The 21,187-nt window shown below is 33.4% G+C and overlaps 7 protein-coding genes across 7 annotated transcripts; 4 read left to right on the top strand and 3 right to left on the bottom strand.

Moving 5' to 3' along the window:
* Positions 1 to 54: 54 nt before the first annotated feature.
* PPL_03583 (myb domain-containing protein) lies at positions 55 to 2,378 on the bottom strand (the record flags this gene model as incomplete). The annotated part of the gene is made up of 3 exons (XM_020574511.1): positions 55 to 255; positions 344 to 666; positions 737 to 2,378. 3 exons carry the CDS (start codon positions 2,376 to 2,378, stop codon positions 55 to 57), a joined length of 2,166 nt encoding a protein of 721 aa, XP_020435553.1.
* Positions 2,379 to 2,512: 134 nt separating this feature from the next.
* On the top strand, positions 2,513 to 4,425 carry PPL_03582 (lipase family protein; the record flags this gene model as incomplete). Its single annotated transcript, XM_020574510.1, has 6 exons — positions 2,513 to 2,518; positions 2,639 to 2,678; positions 3,311 to 3,466; positions 3,549 to 3,896; positions 3,989 to 4,194; positions 4,279 to 4,425. 6 exons carry the CDS (start codon positions 2,513 to 2,515, stop codon positions 4,423 to 4,425), a joined length of 903 nt encoding a protein of 300 aa, XP_020435552.1.
* Positions 4,426 to 4,683: 258 nt separating this feature from the next.
* PPL_03581 (uncharacterized protein) lies at positions 4,684 to 5,925 on the bottom strand (the record flags this gene model as incomplete). The annotated part of the gene is made up of 4 exons (XM_020574509.1): positions 4,684 to 5,089; positions 5,581 to 5,632; positions 5,724 to 5,748; positions 5,788 to 5,925. 4 exons carry the CDS (start codon positions 5,923 to 5,925, stop codon positions 4,684 to 4,686), a joined length of 621 nt encoding a protein of 206 aa, XP_020435551.1.
* A 393-nt stretch (positions 5,926 to 6,318) lies between these two features.
* Positions 6,319 to 8,180, top strand: eRF3 (translation elongation factor EF1A family protein; the record flags this gene model as incomplete). The annotated part of the gene is made up of 2 exons (XM_020574508.1): positions 6,319 to 6,703; positions 6,877 to 8,180. The coding sequence occupies 2 exons, from the start codon at positions 6,319 to 6,321 to the stop codon at positions 8,178 to 8,180; spliced, it is 1,689 nt and encodes a 562-aa protein (XP_020435550.1).
* A 1,799-nt stretch (positions 8,181 to 9,979) lies between these two features.
* PPL_03579 (pantothenate kinase) lies at positions 9,980 to 12,394 on the top strand (the record flags this gene model as incomplete). The annotated part of the gene is made up of 4 exons (XM_020574507.1): positions 9,980 to 10,808; positions 11,109 to 11,348; positions 11,463 to 12,046; positions 12,158 to 12,394. 4 exons carry the CDS (start codon positions 9,980 to 9,982, stop codon positions 12,392 to 12,394), a joined length of 1,890 nt encoding a protein of 629 aa, XP_020435549.1.
* Positions 12,395 to 12,662: 268 nt separating this feature from the next.
* On the bottom strand, positions 12,663 to 13,831 carry PPL_03578 (uncharacterized protein; the record flags this gene model as incomplete). The annotated part of the gene is made up of 4 exons (XM_020574506.1): positions 12,663 to 12,696; positions 12,814 to 13,072; positions 13,131 to 13,159; positions 13,731 to 13,831. 4 exons carry the CDS (start codon positions 13,829 to 13,831, stop codon positions 12,663 to 12,665), a joined length of 423 nt encoding a protein of 140 aa, XP_020435548.1.
* A 339-nt stretch (positions 13,832 to 14,170) lies between these two features.
* On the top strand, positions 14,171 to 21,164 carry PPL_03577 (uncharacterized protein; the record flags this gene model as incomplete). Its single annotated transcript, XM_020574505.1, has 5 exons — positions 14,171 to 14,185; positions 14,292 to 19,090; positions 19,319 to 20,445; positions 20,524 to 20,634; positions 20,701 to 21,164. The coding sequence occupies 5 exons, from the start codon at positions 14,171 to 14,173 to the stop codon at positions 21,162 to 21,164; spliced, it is 6,516 nt and encodes a 2,171-aa protein (XP_020435547.1).
* Between the last annotated feature and the right edge of the window lie 23 nt (positions 21,165 to 21,187).

The following is a 21,187-nucleotide window of genomic DNA, read 5'->3' as shown; positions in this document are numbered from 1 at the left end:
TTCTTTTTTGTTTGTTTAGTGTTTTTTTCTTTATGTTATTTTTTTTTTGTTTTTTTAATTGGCAAGTTCTTCTTGAGTATCCATCGTACTACTATTTATATCGTCATTGTTGTTGTTGTTGTTGTTGATGTTGTTGCTATTATTGTTATTGTTATTATTTGATACAGTTTGTAAAAGGTTTGGTTGTGGTATTTGATTATATGCTTTTAATAAACTTAGTTTCTCTGCAAACAATGCTTGTCTTGATCTATCCAACTAAATGATTATTAATTAATAATAGTTAGTTAATAGATAGATCTATCAATTAATATTATGATATCTATATATATATATATATATTTACCAATAATCTTTCTCTATCAAGAGAATCTTCAAGATCTGAATAGTATTTCAATTTAATCTCTAATTTCTTTGTTTGAAGATTAACGATATCTAGAATCAAAGATTGGATCTCACGCTCCTCTGAACGTGTAATGGCTTTGGCTTTGATCGATGTAGCCGCTAGAGTGGCTGCCGATGCTGTCTGAATATTCATATCATCGGTATCTGTATGTTTCGATCTCTCCAACTCTTCATAGGCTGCCTTTGCTGCTGCCGATGCAACATTTGGCGAAACAGACTTTGATAAGAAACTAATCATCGATAATATTTCATTACCTCCAAAACCTATAAACAAATATTATTAGTTTGTTTGTAATATATATCTTAAGTATAAAAATATACATATGTAACATACCATTATCATTATGATTGTTGTTTGGTTGTTGAATATTATTATTATTATTATGCTTCAATCCAATTGCTCTGTTAAAGTTATCTTCTAGGTAGGAATCTTCGATTGGCAATCTGAGGAAGTGTAGTAGACATTGTTCTTTGGTTTTGGTTGCTACGTGCTCTGATACGTCTACCCACGAGTCACCGTAGAGGTCGATCGCTTCGAGAAGTAAGAGTGTCTCTTGGTCAGTCCATTCCTCTGGTTCTTTCGAGACCTCCTGTTCGATCTTTGTAAAGTCTGTTGCCTGATGGTTGGGTGCGTAGCTGCCACCAGTGAAGCAATTGTTACAAATGTTAACCTTGTACAACTCCGCTGGCAAATTGTTCTGTCCTTCACCGGGTGACAACGGTTTCGACAACTGATAGCGAAGTGCAGTACAATCGACACCACAAATACTACAAACTGTTTTGTGTGGTGCTTGCGGTTGTCCATAGATATTATTTCTCAACTCTAATGATTTTGAAGATGATGATGATGATGATGAAGAAGTTGTTGTTGTTGAAGATGAAGAAGTTGTTGAAGTAGATGTAGTTGTTGAAGTTGTTTGTTTTCCAGGTGATTTTAATACACTTGAATCGTTATTATTATTGTTGTTGTTGTTGTTGTTTTCTATGTTGTTATTGTTGTTGTTCATTAAGGGTGGTGGTGGAATACAACCTCCACCGTCTGGATTGACAAAGTAGTTGATTAGACCCCAATGATCCAAGAAGCTGTGAACTCGCATTATGGAGCAGACGTCACCTACCAGGTTTCTGCGGACAGCAGTCAGTGTGAGGTATTGATATGGATTCTGCTGGTATGTATTGATCATAAAGTCTCTGTATTCCTTGTAGATCTCCGGTGTCTTTGATGGCGATCGGCCATTGAAGAACTCGTTCATCTGAATTCGCTCGATATCGTGTATTTCATTCATCTTGAACCAACTGCACTGTGGAATCGGGAATTGTGTAGTCGCCAACAGTACCGATGTCACATGTGGAACCGATGCCGCTGCTGCTGCGGTTGCTTGTTGCAGTTGCTGTTGTACCGCCATCGGTGAGACGAGTGCCGCCGACGATGTAGTTGTTGTCGTTGTGGTGGTAGTTGTAGTTGATGTTGCTGGCATTTCATTACCGGTACCTGTTGTTGCCGCTGTTATTATATTGTTATTGGCAATGGTTGTATTCTTTGATATGTTGGTAGCTATAGTATTGTTATTGCCGATGTTATTCAATGGTAACTGTGGAACTGGCTTATTAGATTGTATCGATGCCGGTATTGGAATAGCAGATGGTGGTGTAGTAACTGTTTTTACTATTGGTTGTTGTACTTGTTGTTGTTGTTGTTGTTGATTAGGTGGTATTGGTCTTGATGGTGACATTGGTGCTGATAAAGGTGGTAATCCACTCATGTTTATCTGTTGTGCTTGTTGTTGTTGTTGTTGTTGTATATCATCAGACTTTTGTTTCTTAAAAGGTGTGGTATCGACTTCACCATTCGATTCCAACTGTCTCTTGTTGGCATCTTCCACCGAAGAGACAGTCTGTGGAGCAACAGCGATATTAGTAGTCTCTACACCTCCACCATTATTACTACCATTAACTTGATCAGTATTATTCTCCATCTGAGGTATCCTATCTATCTATCTATCTATCTATATCTAGTATCTACAACTATATCTATTATCTATATATATATATACAAATGTTATTTATTTTATAATATTTTTTAATAAATAAATAAATATTAGAAAAATAGATGATTGTATTTCGACTTGTTTAATTAGAAGATGTAGGAGAAGATATATATTGAATGAAAATTTTAAAAAATTCTAGATCTAAATTTAAAACTTAAGAAATTCAATGTTATCTTTTTTTCTGACAGTTGGGATTTGAGTTTGCTTTGTGTGAACTATTGAGCGAGAGTAAGTTTTTTTTCAAATTTTTTTTATTCATTTTTTTTTAAAATTTTTTTTTGAACGTTAAAAAAAAATGGGAGTGACAAGCGCCTTATTTTCGAATTCACTTATTGTACATTATTGACAAAAATGTATAGAGCAATTTATTTATGGTGATTAATACTTTATTAAAATGATTTCAATGGCATGGCACATAGAAGAAGATTAAAAACAATAGCTGTTACATTTAAATATTATATAATTCCACAATAAATGTTCCAAACATTTTACACCAATTCCATCACATTCTTCTTAGTCACCAGGCAGCGATTTATTGTGTGAACTATTTAGAATATGAATGATAGCAGTGATTTATGAAAACTTCAAATCATTACTAAGTTTTACTAACAAAAAAAATATGCATATGAGTTCTTATTATTAACAAAATTTAAAAACATTATGATTCCAAATTAAAAAACACTTCCAAATAAGCAAAAAATACAAAGAGTCACGAAATTTCGGAAGCAAAAAAAAAAATCTGATAATAAAAAATTAATCTGTGATTTTATATCTTTTTTTTTTTAGGGTTAATCAAGCACACAAACTAAAATTCAACTTTTTTTGCTTTGCTATTTTTTAAAACCTATTTATATCTAAAGTCATATTTATGAATTATTCTAATTATTTATTGATTGCAACAACATTGTTGTTTATTGTTTTTGCACATTCAAATCAACCACCATCGACACCATACAGCCAAGATGTTGGTCTCACCTATTTATTATTCTCCTACACTGCAATGTGTGAACCATCAGGTTAGTAAATTAAATAGTTTACATTTTTCAAATCAATTCTCAAATCAAAATGTTGTTAACATTAATTAAAATGATATGATAGTGATTGAATCATGGAGTTGTAAGAGATGCTCAGAATACTTCCCAACTGCAACAAGTCCACGTGTTTACTATCATAATGCAACCGATATCATTGGATACTCTGTTATCTACAACAATACAATCATTGCTGTTTTCAAAGGTACAACAGGATTTCTAAATGTAATAGTCGATATTGAGTTCCTCCGAAAAGACTATCCAAATGTTCCGGGTGCAAAAGTACACGATGGATTCTATGACAGTTGGCTCGATGTCAGATCACAAGTACAAGAAGGAATAACCAACCAATTTAAAGAGTGTCCAGATTGCAGTTTATTCGTAACCGGTCATTCAATGGGTGGAGCTATTTCAAGTAGGTATTTGTGAAAAATAACTATCCCTACATTCAATTCATTTCTAAACAAATTTGTTTAACACCTATTACTATTCGCTACACTATTATAGCTTTCTGTACATTAGAGTTATTGGATTGGTTCCCAAATGTACCATTATTCACTTATACATATGGATCACCAAGAGTTGGTAATAATGTTTTTGCAGAGTACTACAACAGTAGACAACCAAATACCTGGAGAGTAACCAACCAAAAGGATTTGGTTCCTCATCTTCCACCACAAGAATCAGTCAATGAATATCATCATGTACCAAATGTAAAGATAGATATCTAATGTTATAATCCTAATTGGATATTTTCTTTGAAATATTAATATTTTGTTTTGCTAATGAATCTCTAGGAAATTTGGTATCCTCATAATGTAACTAGCTATGTGATATGCGATGACAGCGGAGAGGATCCATCGTGTTCTGATTCTGTCAATCCATTGGAATACAGTATAAAATATCATTTGGAATATTTTGGACAAGATTGTAATTGTGTTTAAGTAGCCAATGTAATTTTAATTTAATATATACATAAAATCAAAAGTTAACTTTATTAGATGTTAATTTTGGTTTGGAGAAAGAGTGAGACTAGGAAAAAAAAAACAAAAAACAAATATTTGTTTTGTTGTAGTTATTATTGTTGTTGTTAATGTAGATGTCGATTTTAATTTAATATATAATTATATTGTTGATTGGAAAAAATAAATAATATTAAGTTATTTATAATGGAAGATATATGATATAAATGTTGTACGTATTTATGTATATACAAGTGAAATATGTTGATCGTTAATCGATTGTCTGTCCCTCAGTAGTTTTTGGTATTCTGCTTGTGACTTTCTCTTGCAGTAGATGCAAGAGATGATGGTACCGGCGACAATGAGAATGAGTAGAGCGGTGAATGGAACTACGTAGTAGAGCACTGTTTTTATCCAATGCATTGTTGACAAATTACATTGATCGCAGACCAGCACCGATGTACCATTGATCTCTGTGTATCCATAGAATACATCGTAGCAACTGTAGTAATGATATCTGTTTGTTGAGAAAATCTCTCCCGTGCACATCACTTGATTCTTATGATTATATCTTCCCTCACAGCATTCTTTTGAATTTTCACCTCCGTCATCGCCAACGCCATTGGAGAACTCTTCACTACTGCCACTAATGAAATCGGTATCGTCGACATTACCAAATCCAATATTTATAAAATTGTAAATATTAAAAATATTATTGAAATTTTATATTTATTCATTTTCTTTGTTTTAGAATAGTAATTTATTTATTTATATAAATATTATTATATGTAAAATTTAATTGTAAAATTAACTTGTGAAGTTGAATGATGTGATGTGATTTGTGATTTGATTTAATTAAATTGACATTGTCTAAATTTTATTGTTATATAAATAAATTATTGTAAATACGTATTAATAAACACATACAATTAACACACTACTTTTAATACTATTAATATGTATATTTAGTTTTTTTTATTATCAGTGGAATAAATTGTGGTTTTGTTCTGTTTATGATTGTTTATTTTTGGTGGTGTCTTGTTTTTTTTTATGTTTTTTTGGGGTGAGGTTGTTTTTTTTAATTAAGATTGGAAAATTAATAAACCTGGGTAACTATTTTTATCATGAAAAACTCACACTGGTTTGAAAAGTAATATAAAACTCTCAACAAGGATATCATATTTCCAACCTATAAATTTCTAAAACTTAGATATTTATTATTTAGAATATTTTTTTATCAATATCAAAAAAATAAAACTAATTAATCTATAAATTAATACATATATTGTTGCTATTGTTCTTGTTCTAATCTAGTATTAATTACTTTATGAAATAATATCAAACATCGAAATCAGACAGATAGACTATATTTGATAAACTAAGAAGAAAATTAAAAATTGAGAAATGACTACGTGTTAAATACATTTCGATTGTAACATTTCTAATTTCAATCGTCATTGTTGTGGTAAAAGTAGTAAACATTGTTTTTTTCAAAAAAATCTTGTAATAATAAGAGAATTGAATGACAAACACTCATTCAAACCGAACTCGTCGACACCGACTAACATTATATTACCTTTTTTTTGGATGACAAAAAAAAACACTTTTTTTTTTGTTTTTGAAACAAAGTTTTTTTTTTTTTTTTTTTTGTTTTTTTTTCTCAAAAACTGATACACCAAAAAATAATTACAAATTTCAATTTTTCAATTCCACTTTGTGTCTTGTTTATTTATTCGTTGTTTTGTTTTGTTTTGATTATCATAAATAATAATACAAACATTACTTTACATTGTTTCTCTATAAAATCAATAATAATTCAACTTAGGTTTAGATTAGATAGAAATAAAAATAGATAGATAAATTATAGAAAAAAGAATGAATCCAAACGCATCAGTTTTCGTTCCAAAGTTCCTTGTGAAACCAGCTGCAACTACACCAGCTCCAGCTCCAGCTGCCACACCAGCTCCAGCTCCAGCTCCAGCTGCTGCCACACCAGCACCAGAGGAGAAACAATCGACCACCACTACAACTACAACTACCACCACCACTTCAACACCATCAGCATCTAAAGTTACAGCTTCACCACCAGTAGAAGAACAGAAACCAACTGAATCAGTATTCAAGGTTGAGGATGACGATATCGAAGAGGAGGAAACCGACGAGATTACAAAGAAGATCGAAGCACTCCCAATTCAAGATGTTTCCGATTTCAAAGAGGATCAAAGAGAGCATGTAAACATTGTTTTCATTGGACACGTCGGTAAGTAAATCAAATCAAATCAAATCAAATCAACTAGTTGGAGAATCCAATATCAACTACTGAGATTGGTGGTGGTGGATTCTTCTCCAATCTTTTCTTTTCTTTCGTGGAATTATTATTCTAATCTTGGAATGAATGTACATCATCTTCTCGATGTTCATATTTATCTATAGATGCTGGTAAATCAACTATTTCAGGTAGAATCATGGTTCTCACTGGACAAATCGATTCACATACTTTGGCCAAATACGAAAGAGAAGCCAAGGAGAACCATCGTGAGAGTTGGTTGTACGCTTTCGTTATGGATACAAACGAGGAGGAGCGTGCCAAGGGTAAGACTGTAGAGGTCGGTCGTGCACATTTCGAAACAGAGAAGCGTAGATACACCATTCTCGACGCACCAGGTCACAAGAACTACGTACCAAATATGATCAGTGGTGCCGCACAAGCCGACGTCGGTATCTTGGTGGTCTCATCAAAGAAGGGTGAGTTTGAGGCCGGTGTCGACGGTGGTCAAACCATTGAGCACGCACGTCTCGCCAAGATGATCGGTATCAAACATCTGATCGTCTTGGTCAACAAGATGGACGAGCCAACCGTCAACTGGTCGAAGGCTCGTTACGACGAGATCTGCGAGAAGATCACTGGTCACCTGAAAAAGTGTGGATTCAACCCAAAGAAAGACTTCCAATTCGTCCCAGGTTCCGGTTACACCTCGGCCAACATCAAGGACACCGTCAGCAAGGAGCTCTGTCCATGGAACACCGGTGTTTCACTCATTGAGACACTCGACTTGCTTCCACAGTTTGAGCGTAACGAATCCGGTGCGTTGCGTGTGCCCATTATCGATTCTTTCAAGGATCGTGGTATCGTCCACGTCATGGGTAAAGTCGAGTCTGGTTCGATTACACTCGGCCAGCAAATCTTTATCATGCCCGGAAAAACCAAGGTCGAAGTACTGTCGCTCTCCAACGAGAGTTGTAACTTTAGAACCGGTCGTACCGGTGAGAATCTTCGTATCGGTCTGAAGGGAATCGACGACGAGCAAATCCGTCAGGGTTCGATTCTCTCTGAGATTGTCAGACAGGTGCCAGTGGTCACTGAGATCGAGGCGATCATCGTACTGATCGATCTTCCCAAGGACAAGCAGTTGTTCACCGCCGACTACGAAGCGATGTTCCACGCTCACACCGCCGTCGAGGAGTGCAAGATCAAGTCGTTGATTGCCACCATCGACATGAAGACCGGTAACGAGCTGAAACAGAAGCCAACATTCGCCAGAAACGGTGAATCGATCAAGGCACGTGTTGTCCTTTCGCGTGCAGTCTGTCTCGAGGAGTTCACATCGAACCCACAACTCTCACGTTTCACTCTCCGTCAATCAAACAAGACAATCGCATTTGGTAAAGTAGTCAACGTCGGAAAGAAAGTTAAGGAACAACTGGCAGCAGCAGCAGCAGCCCTCTCTCCAAAATAAATAATTTAATCGATCAAAAAAAAAAAAATAAGATCAAATTAATCCCAAAAAAAACCTTTGACAAAAATAGTAAAAAATAGTAGTAGTAGTCATAGTAATAGAATCATAGATCAAATGGACGCAAACAACAACCATCATCCACCACTTGTTGTTGTTGTTGTTGTTGTTAAACAGATTATTTAATTAATTAATAATCTGTGTGCATATAGATTACAAGCCAATCAATCTATACTCCAACAATAACACAACACAATACAATCTATGGTTTAGAAGTAGTGCTACCAAATTATTATTTTTCATTTGTATTTTTTTTTTTTGATCTATCAAATTCATTATTCCAAAAACAATTTAACTGCAGCTTCATCTTCCTCCACTTAACTTTCATATGTTTTTATCCCTTTCTTTCAAAAAAAGATCAAAAATGTGATTCTTAATCGTAATATTAAGTAAATATAAAGAATATCCTTTCTCTTTAATCATTGATCTTCTTCAATAACACTACCAAACCAAAAAAAAAGATAGAGATACATTCATTTTATAACAATAAATTTATTATTATATTATTCTTCAAAAGTCTTTATTGTTTGTATGAATTTAAAATAATAATTGTGATGTCACCTTTTGAATCAACAAGAGGTAATATGAAGCTTTATCGTTTTCTTTTTATTATCTGAATATATCTTTAAAGGGGTTATTAAAGTATGATATCAGCTGAAGAATAAGAATGCTTGAATAAAAAACACAAAAAGCATTCCCCCTCAAAATTTTAATATTAAAAATTTGGTAACCAAGGGATTTATAATCTAAAGTTAAATGATTGTTTAATCGTTATTGTTGTTCCCAAACTATTCAGTTTACAAAATTGAAAATTTAATACAGCATCAATAATGATGTTGTTTTAAAATTAAATTTATATTTCCTTTAAAATAAAAGATTTAAAATACTGTAGTATTACTATTTTTTTATTAGTATATTTAAATAGTTGGAAAGTAGAAACAGAAACAACAGGATAGTTTGTATCTAAAAGATGAATAGATTAGATAGGTAGATTTAAAAATAAATAAAAGAATTTTAATAGCCTATTATTATTAATGTTATTGTTACACACATTCAACTCATTAAACATTTGCAAACATTTGTGTTGATATTTTATGTCTATACATGGTTATTATTTGATTTTTTTTATTTTTTATTTTTATTTTTGATTGTCACATACATCACACTGACAAACCAAACACCCTAATAATAAAATAATAGATATATAAAAAATAAAAACAACAATAGTGTTGTCGTGAATTTGTTTTATTATTCGTGTTACCAAGACAAGAAACCTCCAATTACTGAATTGTTCACATATTACTATTTTAATTTATTTTTATTTTATTTTCATGATTATCATTTAAATATATAAATATCTATCACATATTAAATAAATAGTTATATATATTTTTTGTTGTCTTTGCCGCACTACATTTCATACCAAAACAAAACAACTCACAAACTTGTTAATTTAAAGTTATTTTTATTTATTTATTTAAGTTTACCATTCCTAAATATCAACTTATTATTTAATTAGACAAAATAAACTAATTTTATTTATAATTAAAACATATAATTAATTAATATATATTAAAAAAATAGACATTTGTGAAGTGTTTTGGAAAAAGTTGACACGAAATTTGATGATCCAATTGCAAATGAAAAAGAACCTCTGAGTTCCCATTCCCAATAACAGTCGTCAAAAACAACCTTTTTAATTCAAAAAAAAATTGAAAAATTTCAAAAAAGAATTAAAAAAAATGAGCTTGAACTTGAAAGGTGCCTGCATAACCGATTACCACACCAACAACAACAACCATACAGATAATAACAACAACAAGAACAATATTCTAGATATTAATCAGAATAACAATAATAATAGTCGTAGTCATCATCATAATCACCATTCACCGTCACTAAATTTAATATCGATTGCTTATGACAATTTAGGTTTCATATATCATCACCTATTCAATGTTATAACTTTAAAAAGTGGATTATTAACACCATTATTAATATCATCATCATCATCAACAACAACAAATACATCATCGCCAAAGATAAAATCGATATTAAATCAATCTATATATAGAAATAATAATAATAATATATTTGTAAATAATAATAATAATAGTTCTGCATCATCTTCGAAATCAACAATGGAGTCAAACAGTAGTAGTAGTAGCAGTAATAATAATAATAATTATAGTAGTAGTCAACCTCTTGATAGTGGAAATCAAACACCCCCAATACCAACAACACAACAGTCTTCGGATGCCACACACAAGCACAATCATCATCAACATAGCGGATCACCACCAAAGCAACATCATGTAAAGGACGAAAGACCTATCTCATTGCCAAATCAATCTAGTCCAATCAAACACTTTGCTTTGGACATTGGTGGTACTCTTTCAAAGCTAGTTTATTTCGTACAGAACAACAGTCATAACAATAACAACAACAACAATACATCAACATCAACCATTCCTTCCTCTTCAACAACAACACAAAACGAATTAGGAGGAAAGTTACATTTTATTAAATTTCAAACAAAGAACATTGAAGATTGTTTAAATTTCATTATAGGTAAATATTAATAATCATTCAGTTTCATATAGCAAATTAAACAATCCTATCATTCATTCAACTTCCGAATAACCGATTCGGTTCCACTTTATTTTGGTATAAAATTTATTTTTTATATGGGTAGTCGATTTTAAAAAAAAAGTGTGGATTTTTTTGTTAAATCCCAAAATATTTAGATCTATTTTTGATGACACGATCAATCAATCAATCAATCAATCTCAATCTCAATCTTTGCAATAGTTAAGATTAATTAATTTTAATATTAATAATATTAATTTTATACATATCATTTAAAAATAGATAATAAATTACATTTGGAAGATGGTAAACCAAAAGATGTAAGAGTAACAGGTGGTGGAGCATACAAATATGCAGATCTTTTCAATGAAAAACTTGGTTGTAGGTTGATAAAAGAAGATGAGATGCACTGTTTGATCGTCGGTACAAACTTTTTGTTAAACAATATACAGAGAGAATCATACACCTATTCACCTACACCAAATGCAATTACACCAAGAGAATTTGTAGATAAAGTTGTATGTATATCATAGTTATTCAATTGAAAACATGATTGATAATATTTATTTATTAATTTGTGTTTTGTTTGTTTTTTTTGTTTGTTTTCATAGGAAAATCCATATCCTTATTTGTTAGTGCAAATTGGATCGGGTGTTAGTGTTATCAAAGTCGATAGTGAAACCAGTTTTCAAAGAGTCGATGGTACCAGTTTGGGTGGTGGAACGTTCTGGGGATTGTGTAGTCTGCTGACCGGTGTCACCGATTTCGATGAGATGCTCGAAATGACAAAGAATGGACATTCCAACAATGTCGACTTGGTCGTCGGAGACATCTACGGCACCGACTACTCCAAGATCGGACTGTCGTCAGAGACTATTGCCAGCAGTTTCGGTAAGATAATCTATCAATCCAGTACAGAGCAATCGTCAGATTCATCCGACGGTAACAACAACAACAAACAGCAATTCCGAAAGGAAGACATTGCACAATCGCTACTCAAGATGGTCTCTAACAACATCGGTCAGATTGCCTATCTCAACTCACAGCGCTACGGACTCAACAAGATCTACTTTGGTGGATTCTTTATTCGCGACCACCCCAACACCATGCAGAGGATCTCATTCGCCATCGACTTTTGGTCGAAAGGCAAGACCAAAGCAATGTTTCTGGTGCACGACGGATATCTTGGCGCGCTCGGTGCATTCTTGGCGCCAAACGAAGTGATACCCTCGGCGAGCGGAGCTAACCACGGCGAAGACGGCGGCAGCAGCAGCTACAGCTGGTTGAAGCGTACCACCCGAGAATTCCAAAAGTTGTTTTCCAAGCCACAGGTTGCAGCAGCACCTTCCTCACCCTCCTTGTCATCCTCCTCCAATTCGACACCAACCACCACATCCTCAACCATAACAACATCAACAACAAACAACAACACAACCAATTCAACAACCACCAAAAATGCACACGATGACGATATCATTTGTGATTGTGGCTGTGAATTCTGTGAAGGTTTAGTATGTAAAGTAGATTTAAAAATAGATAATGATACACCTACAACATCAACTAAATAAAAGTTAGACAGACACACATAATAATAATAACAATAATAATAATAGTATAATATAATATAAAAATCAATGGTATTAAAAATTGATAATCAAATTAAATATTGTAAATTCATTTTTCATCCTACATTCCATTAATTCATCTCAATTCTTTAACTTTGTTACTCTACACCCTATTATTTTTGTTTGTTTGTTTGTTTTATAAATGTTTTTATTTTAATTTTATTTATATATATTCAACTATTCATATATATAATATATATATCTATATAATCTAATTTTCACCTGCTGTATCCTTTGTTTCTTTTCTATAATTAGTTTATAACATAAAAATTAATATTAAATTTTCGTTCGTTTTTTATGTTTTTAATTTTGAATATTGAAAAAAAACAATGATTTAAATTATTTATTAAAAATTTACTTACTTATCTGCTCTTGGGAATAAAGCATCATAATATCTAATAGGGTAATTTAACATACAACTTCTAAGCTTTGTAAAGTTCTCTGTACAAACATCACGATTTTCGGTCTCTTTTTGGAAACAAACGAATGCTTCGATGATAAGGTCACCGCAGGGACCTTTACCCATGCTTCTAATACATGGTGGACACGATGCCTCATCGGCCTTTGATGGATATGGTTTGGTATCTACAGCATCGACCCAAACCGAAATATTCTTTTCTCCTTTAAACAAATCCATGTTATCTTTCTTTCTGTAATGCAAATTTGATTATATATATACTAATTATAACTAACTTAACTTTACTTAAACTTTATAAAAAATAAAACTAAAATAATACTTTTTATTATAATAAATAAATGTGAATGTGTTTTGTTGATTTAAGTTAAATTAATTTAAGTTGAAATTAATTAAAGTTGATTATATATCTTAATCAATTTTAAACAAAGTAATATTACTAAAGTCAGTGGTTATTTAATCGATTGATTATTAAAGAGGCTGAGTTTTTTGAATTTTTTTTTTTTTTAAAAAAAAACTGACAAACATGTAATTAGGCTTCTTCACACATAATCAATCGTTGTTTCATATATATAACTTTATGAATATTAAAAGATTCAAATTATTTCTTTTCTTTTATTTATTTTTTGATTTTCAAATAAATCTTAAATCTTGATAGAGATAAAAATACATAATGAATATATTCATTATTTTAATATATACATGAATATGAAGTTCTCTATTAATATTCTTCTTCATATCTTCCCCTATTTGATCTTATCTTGTACAATGAAATATATATATATACTAAAAATGAATTCATGTTTTAGTTTTTTTTTTTTTTTAAATAAATTAATTAATTGCAGAGATAAAAAAAAACAATACTTGTTAATGTAATTCATGCCAACTAATCTTATAGATTCAATTGAACTGAATTGATTTATTGCAATTTCATGATATAACCTTTGATTGTCACACACATCCATTCCAATTTGTTTTGTTTAAACTTGAAACAATCTAAATTTATAACATTTTATAATTATAATTTATTTTAAAAATTTATTATTAGTTTTTTTGTTTTTTAAAACTTACAAAAAAAAAAAAATAGTTTGTACACATATTATTTATTTATAAACAACAATGAATTGAAAATTAAAACATAATAGAATAGTAGTAATAATAATAATAACAATATATTAATATAAAACACCAGTTAATTCTTAATGATATCAATCATATAAAATTCATATATATATATTTATTATATTGTTTGTTTTTCCTCATACTATTTTATATAACAATATTCTAAATCAATATATATAGCAATGAATCCAAATAATGTATGTATAACTAACGCAATTCAATATAATGAATGACTAATTACTAATTATATACTATATAATTATATAATTCAAAATAAATAAATACTTTTAAAACAATAAATAGCCAAACAACAATAATAATAATAATACAAGAAAAACAAACAATGTTAACAATAATACATTAGAGAATAGCAGCAGCAGTGGTGATATTCCTATACTTGTTACATCACCTCTTTTAATTGGAGAGAGTCGAGCCAGAAGTAATAGTAGTATCAATCTCAATCTTAACAGTACCATTGTCAACAATTCAAATAGCAAAAATAACAACAATAGTAATAGTAATAAACATGTTAAAACATCACCAAATAGTTCATCACCACCTGTACCTTTATCACCATCTTCCGCCAAACCACCTTTATCACCAACAATACAATCTAACAATATTAATATAAGTAACAGTAGTACGAGCAGTAGTAGTAGTAGTAGTAGTAGCAGTAGCGGTAATAGCAATCCAAATACACCTAAAATACAAACACCACCACTTTCAACATCACCAGCAACAGCAACAGCAACAGTCTCTGCAATACTGACATCGACGACAACACTACCACTGGTGACTTCATCAACTATCAAACTATCACCAAGAAACTATATACCAAGTGAAGATCATCAAATACAACAAATAAAGAAACAAGTATTACAACAACAGCAACAAGCAGCACAACCACAACAAAGAATGGCATCAAAATCATTGTCATCCAATAGCAATCCAAATGTGGCAGGATCATCACCTTTACAGTCACCAGCTGGCTCAGGTCAGAATTCACCACTGAATTCCAATGTAAATTCACCTCGTTCCGTCAGTACTCCAAACATCCTGGCGATACCACTCAACTCTAGAACCTCTCTTTTATCTTCACCAAGAAACATTTCACCAAAAACTGTATTGAATAATAACAACAACAGTAGTGGTAACAACAACAACAACAACAATGATAAACCAAAGTTACAATATTCAAGTTCAAGAAGTAGATTCACAAATTTCGATGAATTGATGGATATGAAACAACCACAGCAGCAACAACCGCAACATCAAGCAACAGTTCCAAAGAGTTATAGTTCACCTTCAATCGGTAGTAGTAGTAAAAACAATAGTAGTACTGGAAGAATTACAAATACTCATTTGATTGGTGGTGTGGGTGCTGAAGATGACGAAGAAGAAGAAGAAGAAGATGATACAGATACAAATACCGATGAAGTTAAGAAAAGAATAGACGATGCAGGTGGTGAAGATAATAGCAGCTTCTCAGATGACTCTATAGATTTGAATTCTGAAGATTTCGAATCTACTGATTCGGAAGACTCTGATTCCTATGACTTTGAATCAACAGTAAAACTACAGCAACAGAAGCAACTACTACAACAGCAACAACATCTATCACATAAACTACAATTTCCACAACTTCAACTATCAAACTTACATGTACATTCAAATTTAGAAACAAACAACACGGCAGCCGCTACCACCGTATCATCTCCATCCTCTCACAGAGTAAAGAACTATGGAGGTAGCATCAGTGCCAATCCATCACCAAAAGATAACCCGAACAACAACATTAATAATCAAACACAACAGCATCAGCAACAACAACCACAGACAAAAGTATCACCAACTTCAGCAACAACAACAACAACATCAACAACTACAGCAACAACAACTACAAATAGCAATAGTAATAGCACACCAACGACAAGTTCACCAAATAGAAGACCACTGAATCAGAGTCAGTCTACGTCGTCTATTCTCTCTGGCTGGGCGAACAAGTCAAAGGAGTTCATGGTGGACCGCAAGAAACAAGTGGTCACTTCAACGACCAAGCAACAACAGCATCAGGTCGATGATACAATAGAGCTTGGAAGCAGCAGTGAGTTCGAACAGAGAGATGGAAAGTTGAATCTTATACCAATTCCTACAAAACCTACCACACAAACAACTTCACCATCCAACAATGAGATTGACAGCAATCATTCACTTTCTACATCACCTATCTCCACTAATAATTCGATGACTACATCTCCAATTGCATATTTTACTTCAACTTTTAAACAACAAACAACAGCAACCGGAACGGAATCATCAACAGAACAACAGCAACAACAAGAAGATAATACAACAACAACAACAACAACCAGTACAGGAACAGTAACAATAACAGGTACAAGTACAGGTACAGGTACATCTCCTAGCCTAATGTCAAATCATCGATTGCTTAATAATAATAATAACAACAATAACAAGTCATTATTACCAATACCAAAAGTTGAGAGTGAACAACAACAACAACAACCACCAAAACAATATAAATCATCTAAACATCCATTACAAAGAGGATACTCTGCACCTATCATTAATAATACGGCAACTAGAAAGCTTACTTTACAAGAGATATTAAATTCCTCACCTCCTTTGATTGCCTCACAGAATCGTCCGTTCCAAAAACAATCACTTCTTAGTGTACAAAACAAAGACAGCACCTCGCCAACCACAAAATCAACATCACTGCCGATCACAGCAGCTTCATCTCCAGTCAGACTAACACAACAACAGCAGCAACAAAGTGGCGTTTATTCATCTCCAGCTAATACAAGTCCATCTACATCACCTGCTTCCTCGCCCTCAATGAAATCTAAACCAACAACCACCACTCCTACAACAACATCAACAACAACAACAACTATAACAAATTCAACTAGTGTTTCACCATCATTAAATTCAACCATACAAAATGTTAGTAAATCAAATACAAACAGTCCAATTCCAAGTCCAATGGTGATGTCACCGAGTGGTGTTTCACCTCCAATGTCCACTCCATCAATGCCATCTTCACCGATGCCATCAAGCTCGCCACTTGTGTCGACACCACCAATGTCAGTGTCCTACGCTATTCCAAAACGACTGATTCCACTCTCGGCCTATTCACCCACAAGCAGCAACAGTCCGGCAGCTGCCATGACACCGACACTCGAATCCACTTCACCACCCATTGGAAGAGCTGTTCATAAACATCAAAGAGGTGGCGTAGGAGTAGCAGGATCAGGTCAACAACAACAACAACACTCCAGCACAACACCCAACATTAGTCCATCGTCGTCACCTCGCTCTTCACCACCTCACACACCTATTCCACAGTCACCGGTACTCCGATTCAAATTCCCACACCCAATGCGATCACCACTCTCCTATGATTATCCATCATCCTCGAGTGACTATCCTTCTTCGGTTGGATCACCATCGTCCGCTTCATCCTATCAGAGTACAACAACATCACTCAATCCACCCAACAACAAAACACATCCATTTGAATCGCAAACATCGAATTCGCCAAATGACAAACTACTACGAACCATCAACCAGCTGATACACCAACCAGAACAGCTAACTAAACTGCGACAGTTCGTACAAAGTTTGGTTTATGAGAATGTCGACAAATCAGTACACATCGAAATCAATACAACTCCAAGGACTCTACTCAACATTCAACGTAACTACTCTCATTCACTTATAATCAATGATAAAGATGAAATCCTAATAGCAAACAACAATAACAACAATAACGATAATCTTGATAATAATAACAATAACATTAATAATAATGATGGAGAAAAAGAAGTTATTTCTACTTCTACGACAACGACAACGACAACAACAACAACCTCATCATTTTCACCAGCTACAAATATTATAATAAGTAATAATGATAATAATAATAATAATAATAATAATAAGACAAGTAATATAAATAATAGTAATAGTCATAGTTTTAATTCAACCATTAAGAGGAGTAGTAATTTATTACCACCTTTATTTACACCGGTTCCAATTTATAAATCAAAACCTCATCTTTTGGTTTCAAGAAAATCGACATCCAGTATTCATAGTGAGTATAAGTATACTCCCAGTTCATTAATGCCATCTTCATCCGCCTCAACAACCAACTCACCTTCGACCTCCACCAATAGCTCTGGTTCATCATCGATAAAGTCTTCACCTCAGGAATCACCGGTTCTCTCTCCGACTCCCTCACCCAGAGCCGGTGACAAAGTACCACCTCCACTGGCCACTGGATTCGATATATTCGACTTGGTAAAGAAAGAACGTCCATCTGCTGCTAGAAAGCGATCGGAACCACTATTGATGTCTCCCAATTCACTGACTCCTCGCAGCCATCAACAAAAGACAGCGGCAACAAATACTGCTAATACAAGTGGATCTAGACTATCACTTTCACCATTAGAGTCAAACACTACCAATAGTGCTAGTCCAAACAATAGCAGCTCATTGCCAAGTCCTACAGCATCAGCAAATTCCTCGCCTATAAAGACATCGGAGCCACCACAAATTGGTGTTCTATCTCCAACCATTACCAGACCATCGTTGTGTAGACGTCTCTCTGGTAACATCGTTCGTTCATTACCACCTTTGAGTTCAACATTGATCTCCCCGAGAAGAGTTGATCCAACTGTCATTGTTACCAATAATGAAACATCGAGTTCAACAACAACAACATCGACAACCACATCAATATTCTCTAACAATACCTTTGAAGTACATTCTATTCATAGTATTGGTCAAACTAAATCAACAACGCCGATATTATCAAAGACACCAACAGCAATAACAACATCATCATCAGGATTAGTTTCAAACAATATCTCTGGATCATTACAAGTACACGATTTAATTGAACCCTCCATTTCAGATCCATCAATGACATTCTCATCTGAAAAACTTTTACAACAAATACAATCGATGAACAACAAACAACAGCAACAACAATTTGATCAAGATTTGGAGGTGTTAGAGTCAAGCCCAACAGGTCAAGTAATGGTCATCACATTATTGTCGAATTGGGGAGATACTCAGTATATTGGTTTGTCAGGTGTTGATATATTCGATAGCAATGGCAACTATGTTACAATGACAGATCCCAAGACACAGTTAAAGTCGTCGAATGCCTCTGACGATGACAGATCCATCGAGAAGATTATCGATAAATGTCCGAGAACTCTGGATGACAATCATCTTTGGGTGGCACCTTACAATCCCAACCAACAGCAATCTAGTGAATCCATCACATTTACCTTTGATAGTAGCATCACTCTGGCAATGATTCGTTTTTGGAACTATAATAAATCGAGAATACATAGTGCACGAGGTGTCAAAGATATAGAGATTACTCTTGACAATTCACTCATCTTCAAAGGTGTGATCAAAAGAGCATCTGGAATGTTGAGTGAATGCGATGAGTGTGCAGAGTACATTATCTTCAACAACGACGATTCAGTGCTGGATTTGATTGAACAGAACGATCCGTACTCTCCTTCCTCTCTGGACGATGAAGAGGAAGAATCTTTCTTGGAGCCTGTCAATAGCAATGCTCCGACAGAGGATGAAAACAATCTAAACAAACTGCCCAATCATCATCGTATTGAAAATATGTTCTCTCGAATGAATGTAGAGAGGGATGGCAAGCTGGCATCGAGACGCGCCAGTGAGAGTGATTTCACAACGGTGCTCAAGCGCGAGCAACTACAACAACAGGAACAGATGCTCCAATTAGAAAGAAAGTCTAGCAATACCAAGGATATCTGCAAAGAGGAGATCAACAATGAATCACTTCCAAAGGGTAGGCTGTTGAAGATTCAATTCAAATCGACATGGGGAGACCGCTACTATCTTGGATTGACATCGATTGAAGTCTATGACGAGAATTACCAACTCATTAAACTTCAACTTTCCAATCTCATTGCCAATCCAAAGGATATTAATGATTTGCCTGGGCACAGTGGTGACTATCGTACATTGGACAAGTTGATCGATGGAAAGAATGTAACAACTGACGATCAACACATGTGGATGATTCCATTCCGACAGAAACATCAACATGATCAAACAGACTATCATCTCACCTTAGATCTTGGTGTAGAGACTACTCTCAGTTGTCTTAGAGTTTGGAACTACAACAAGAATGCCGACGACGCTTCCAGAGGAGCCAAAGAGGTTGTGATATCACTCGATGGAAAATGCCTTACCTCTGGATACATATTTAGAAAGGCACCTGGTGAGTCCAACTTTGATTACGGTCAAACCCTATCATTTATTCACCATGACAAACACTCGCAAGAATCCATATCGGAATCCTACGATAAGATGATGATATTCTCCAAACAATCCTATATTCCTCAAGATTACAAGACTTTATTTATACCATCTGGATGTATGTAACACAATTATAATTATTATTTACAAGTAAATTTCAAATATTAATCTTTTATTTTGTTTGATAATTAATTAGTTGTTTTCAAATTTGTTTTATTATCTTCTTGGGGAGATAAAAGTTATCTTGGTCTCAATGGAATGCAATTATTTGATTGGAATGAAGATTTAATAGATGTATCTAAAAGTCGTATGTATAAATAGTTACTTTACTATTTTATTTGATTTATTAATTTTTTGTTTCTTAAATTTATAGGTACTGTACTTTTACCACCAGCATTGAATAATGCTAGCAATGATCAAACACTTTCAAGACTATTCGATGGGATTAACAGTGGTTTTGACGAAAAACATGCTTGGTGTACACATGCATTGTATCCTTATGATAGATCGTCGACTGGCCTTATACCGATCAGTATTTGCTTGTATTTCGACTATCCAATCTCCCTCTCGATGGTCAAGATTTGGAATTACTCACGTGTACCAACCAGAGGAGTTGAGGAATTTGCAATGTACATTGACGATCTCTTGCTCTTCAAAGGAAAACTTTCACCTTCACCAACGTATCCATCCACTTCTGTAGATAACAATCACGATTTTTCACAAACTATACTATTTAGTCACAACTCTGAACACCTACAAAAAGAAAAGATTTATCGATTCACTGGATCCAAACAAAAAGTCAACTTTATCAACAATAATAATTCTGTTAAGAACTGATATTTATGATTTATTCCTCCAAT

This window comes from Heterostelium album (genome assembly GCF_000004825.1).
Source record: "Heterostelium album PN500 unplaced genomic scaffold PPL_contig6, whole genome shotgun sequence".
Lineage (NCBI taxonomy): Eukaryota > Evosea > Eumycetozoa > Acytosteliales > Acytosteliaceae > Heterostelium > Heterostelium album.
Note: the sequence above shows the minus strand (reverse complement) of the source record. Positions and strands in the feature narration are given on the sequence as shown.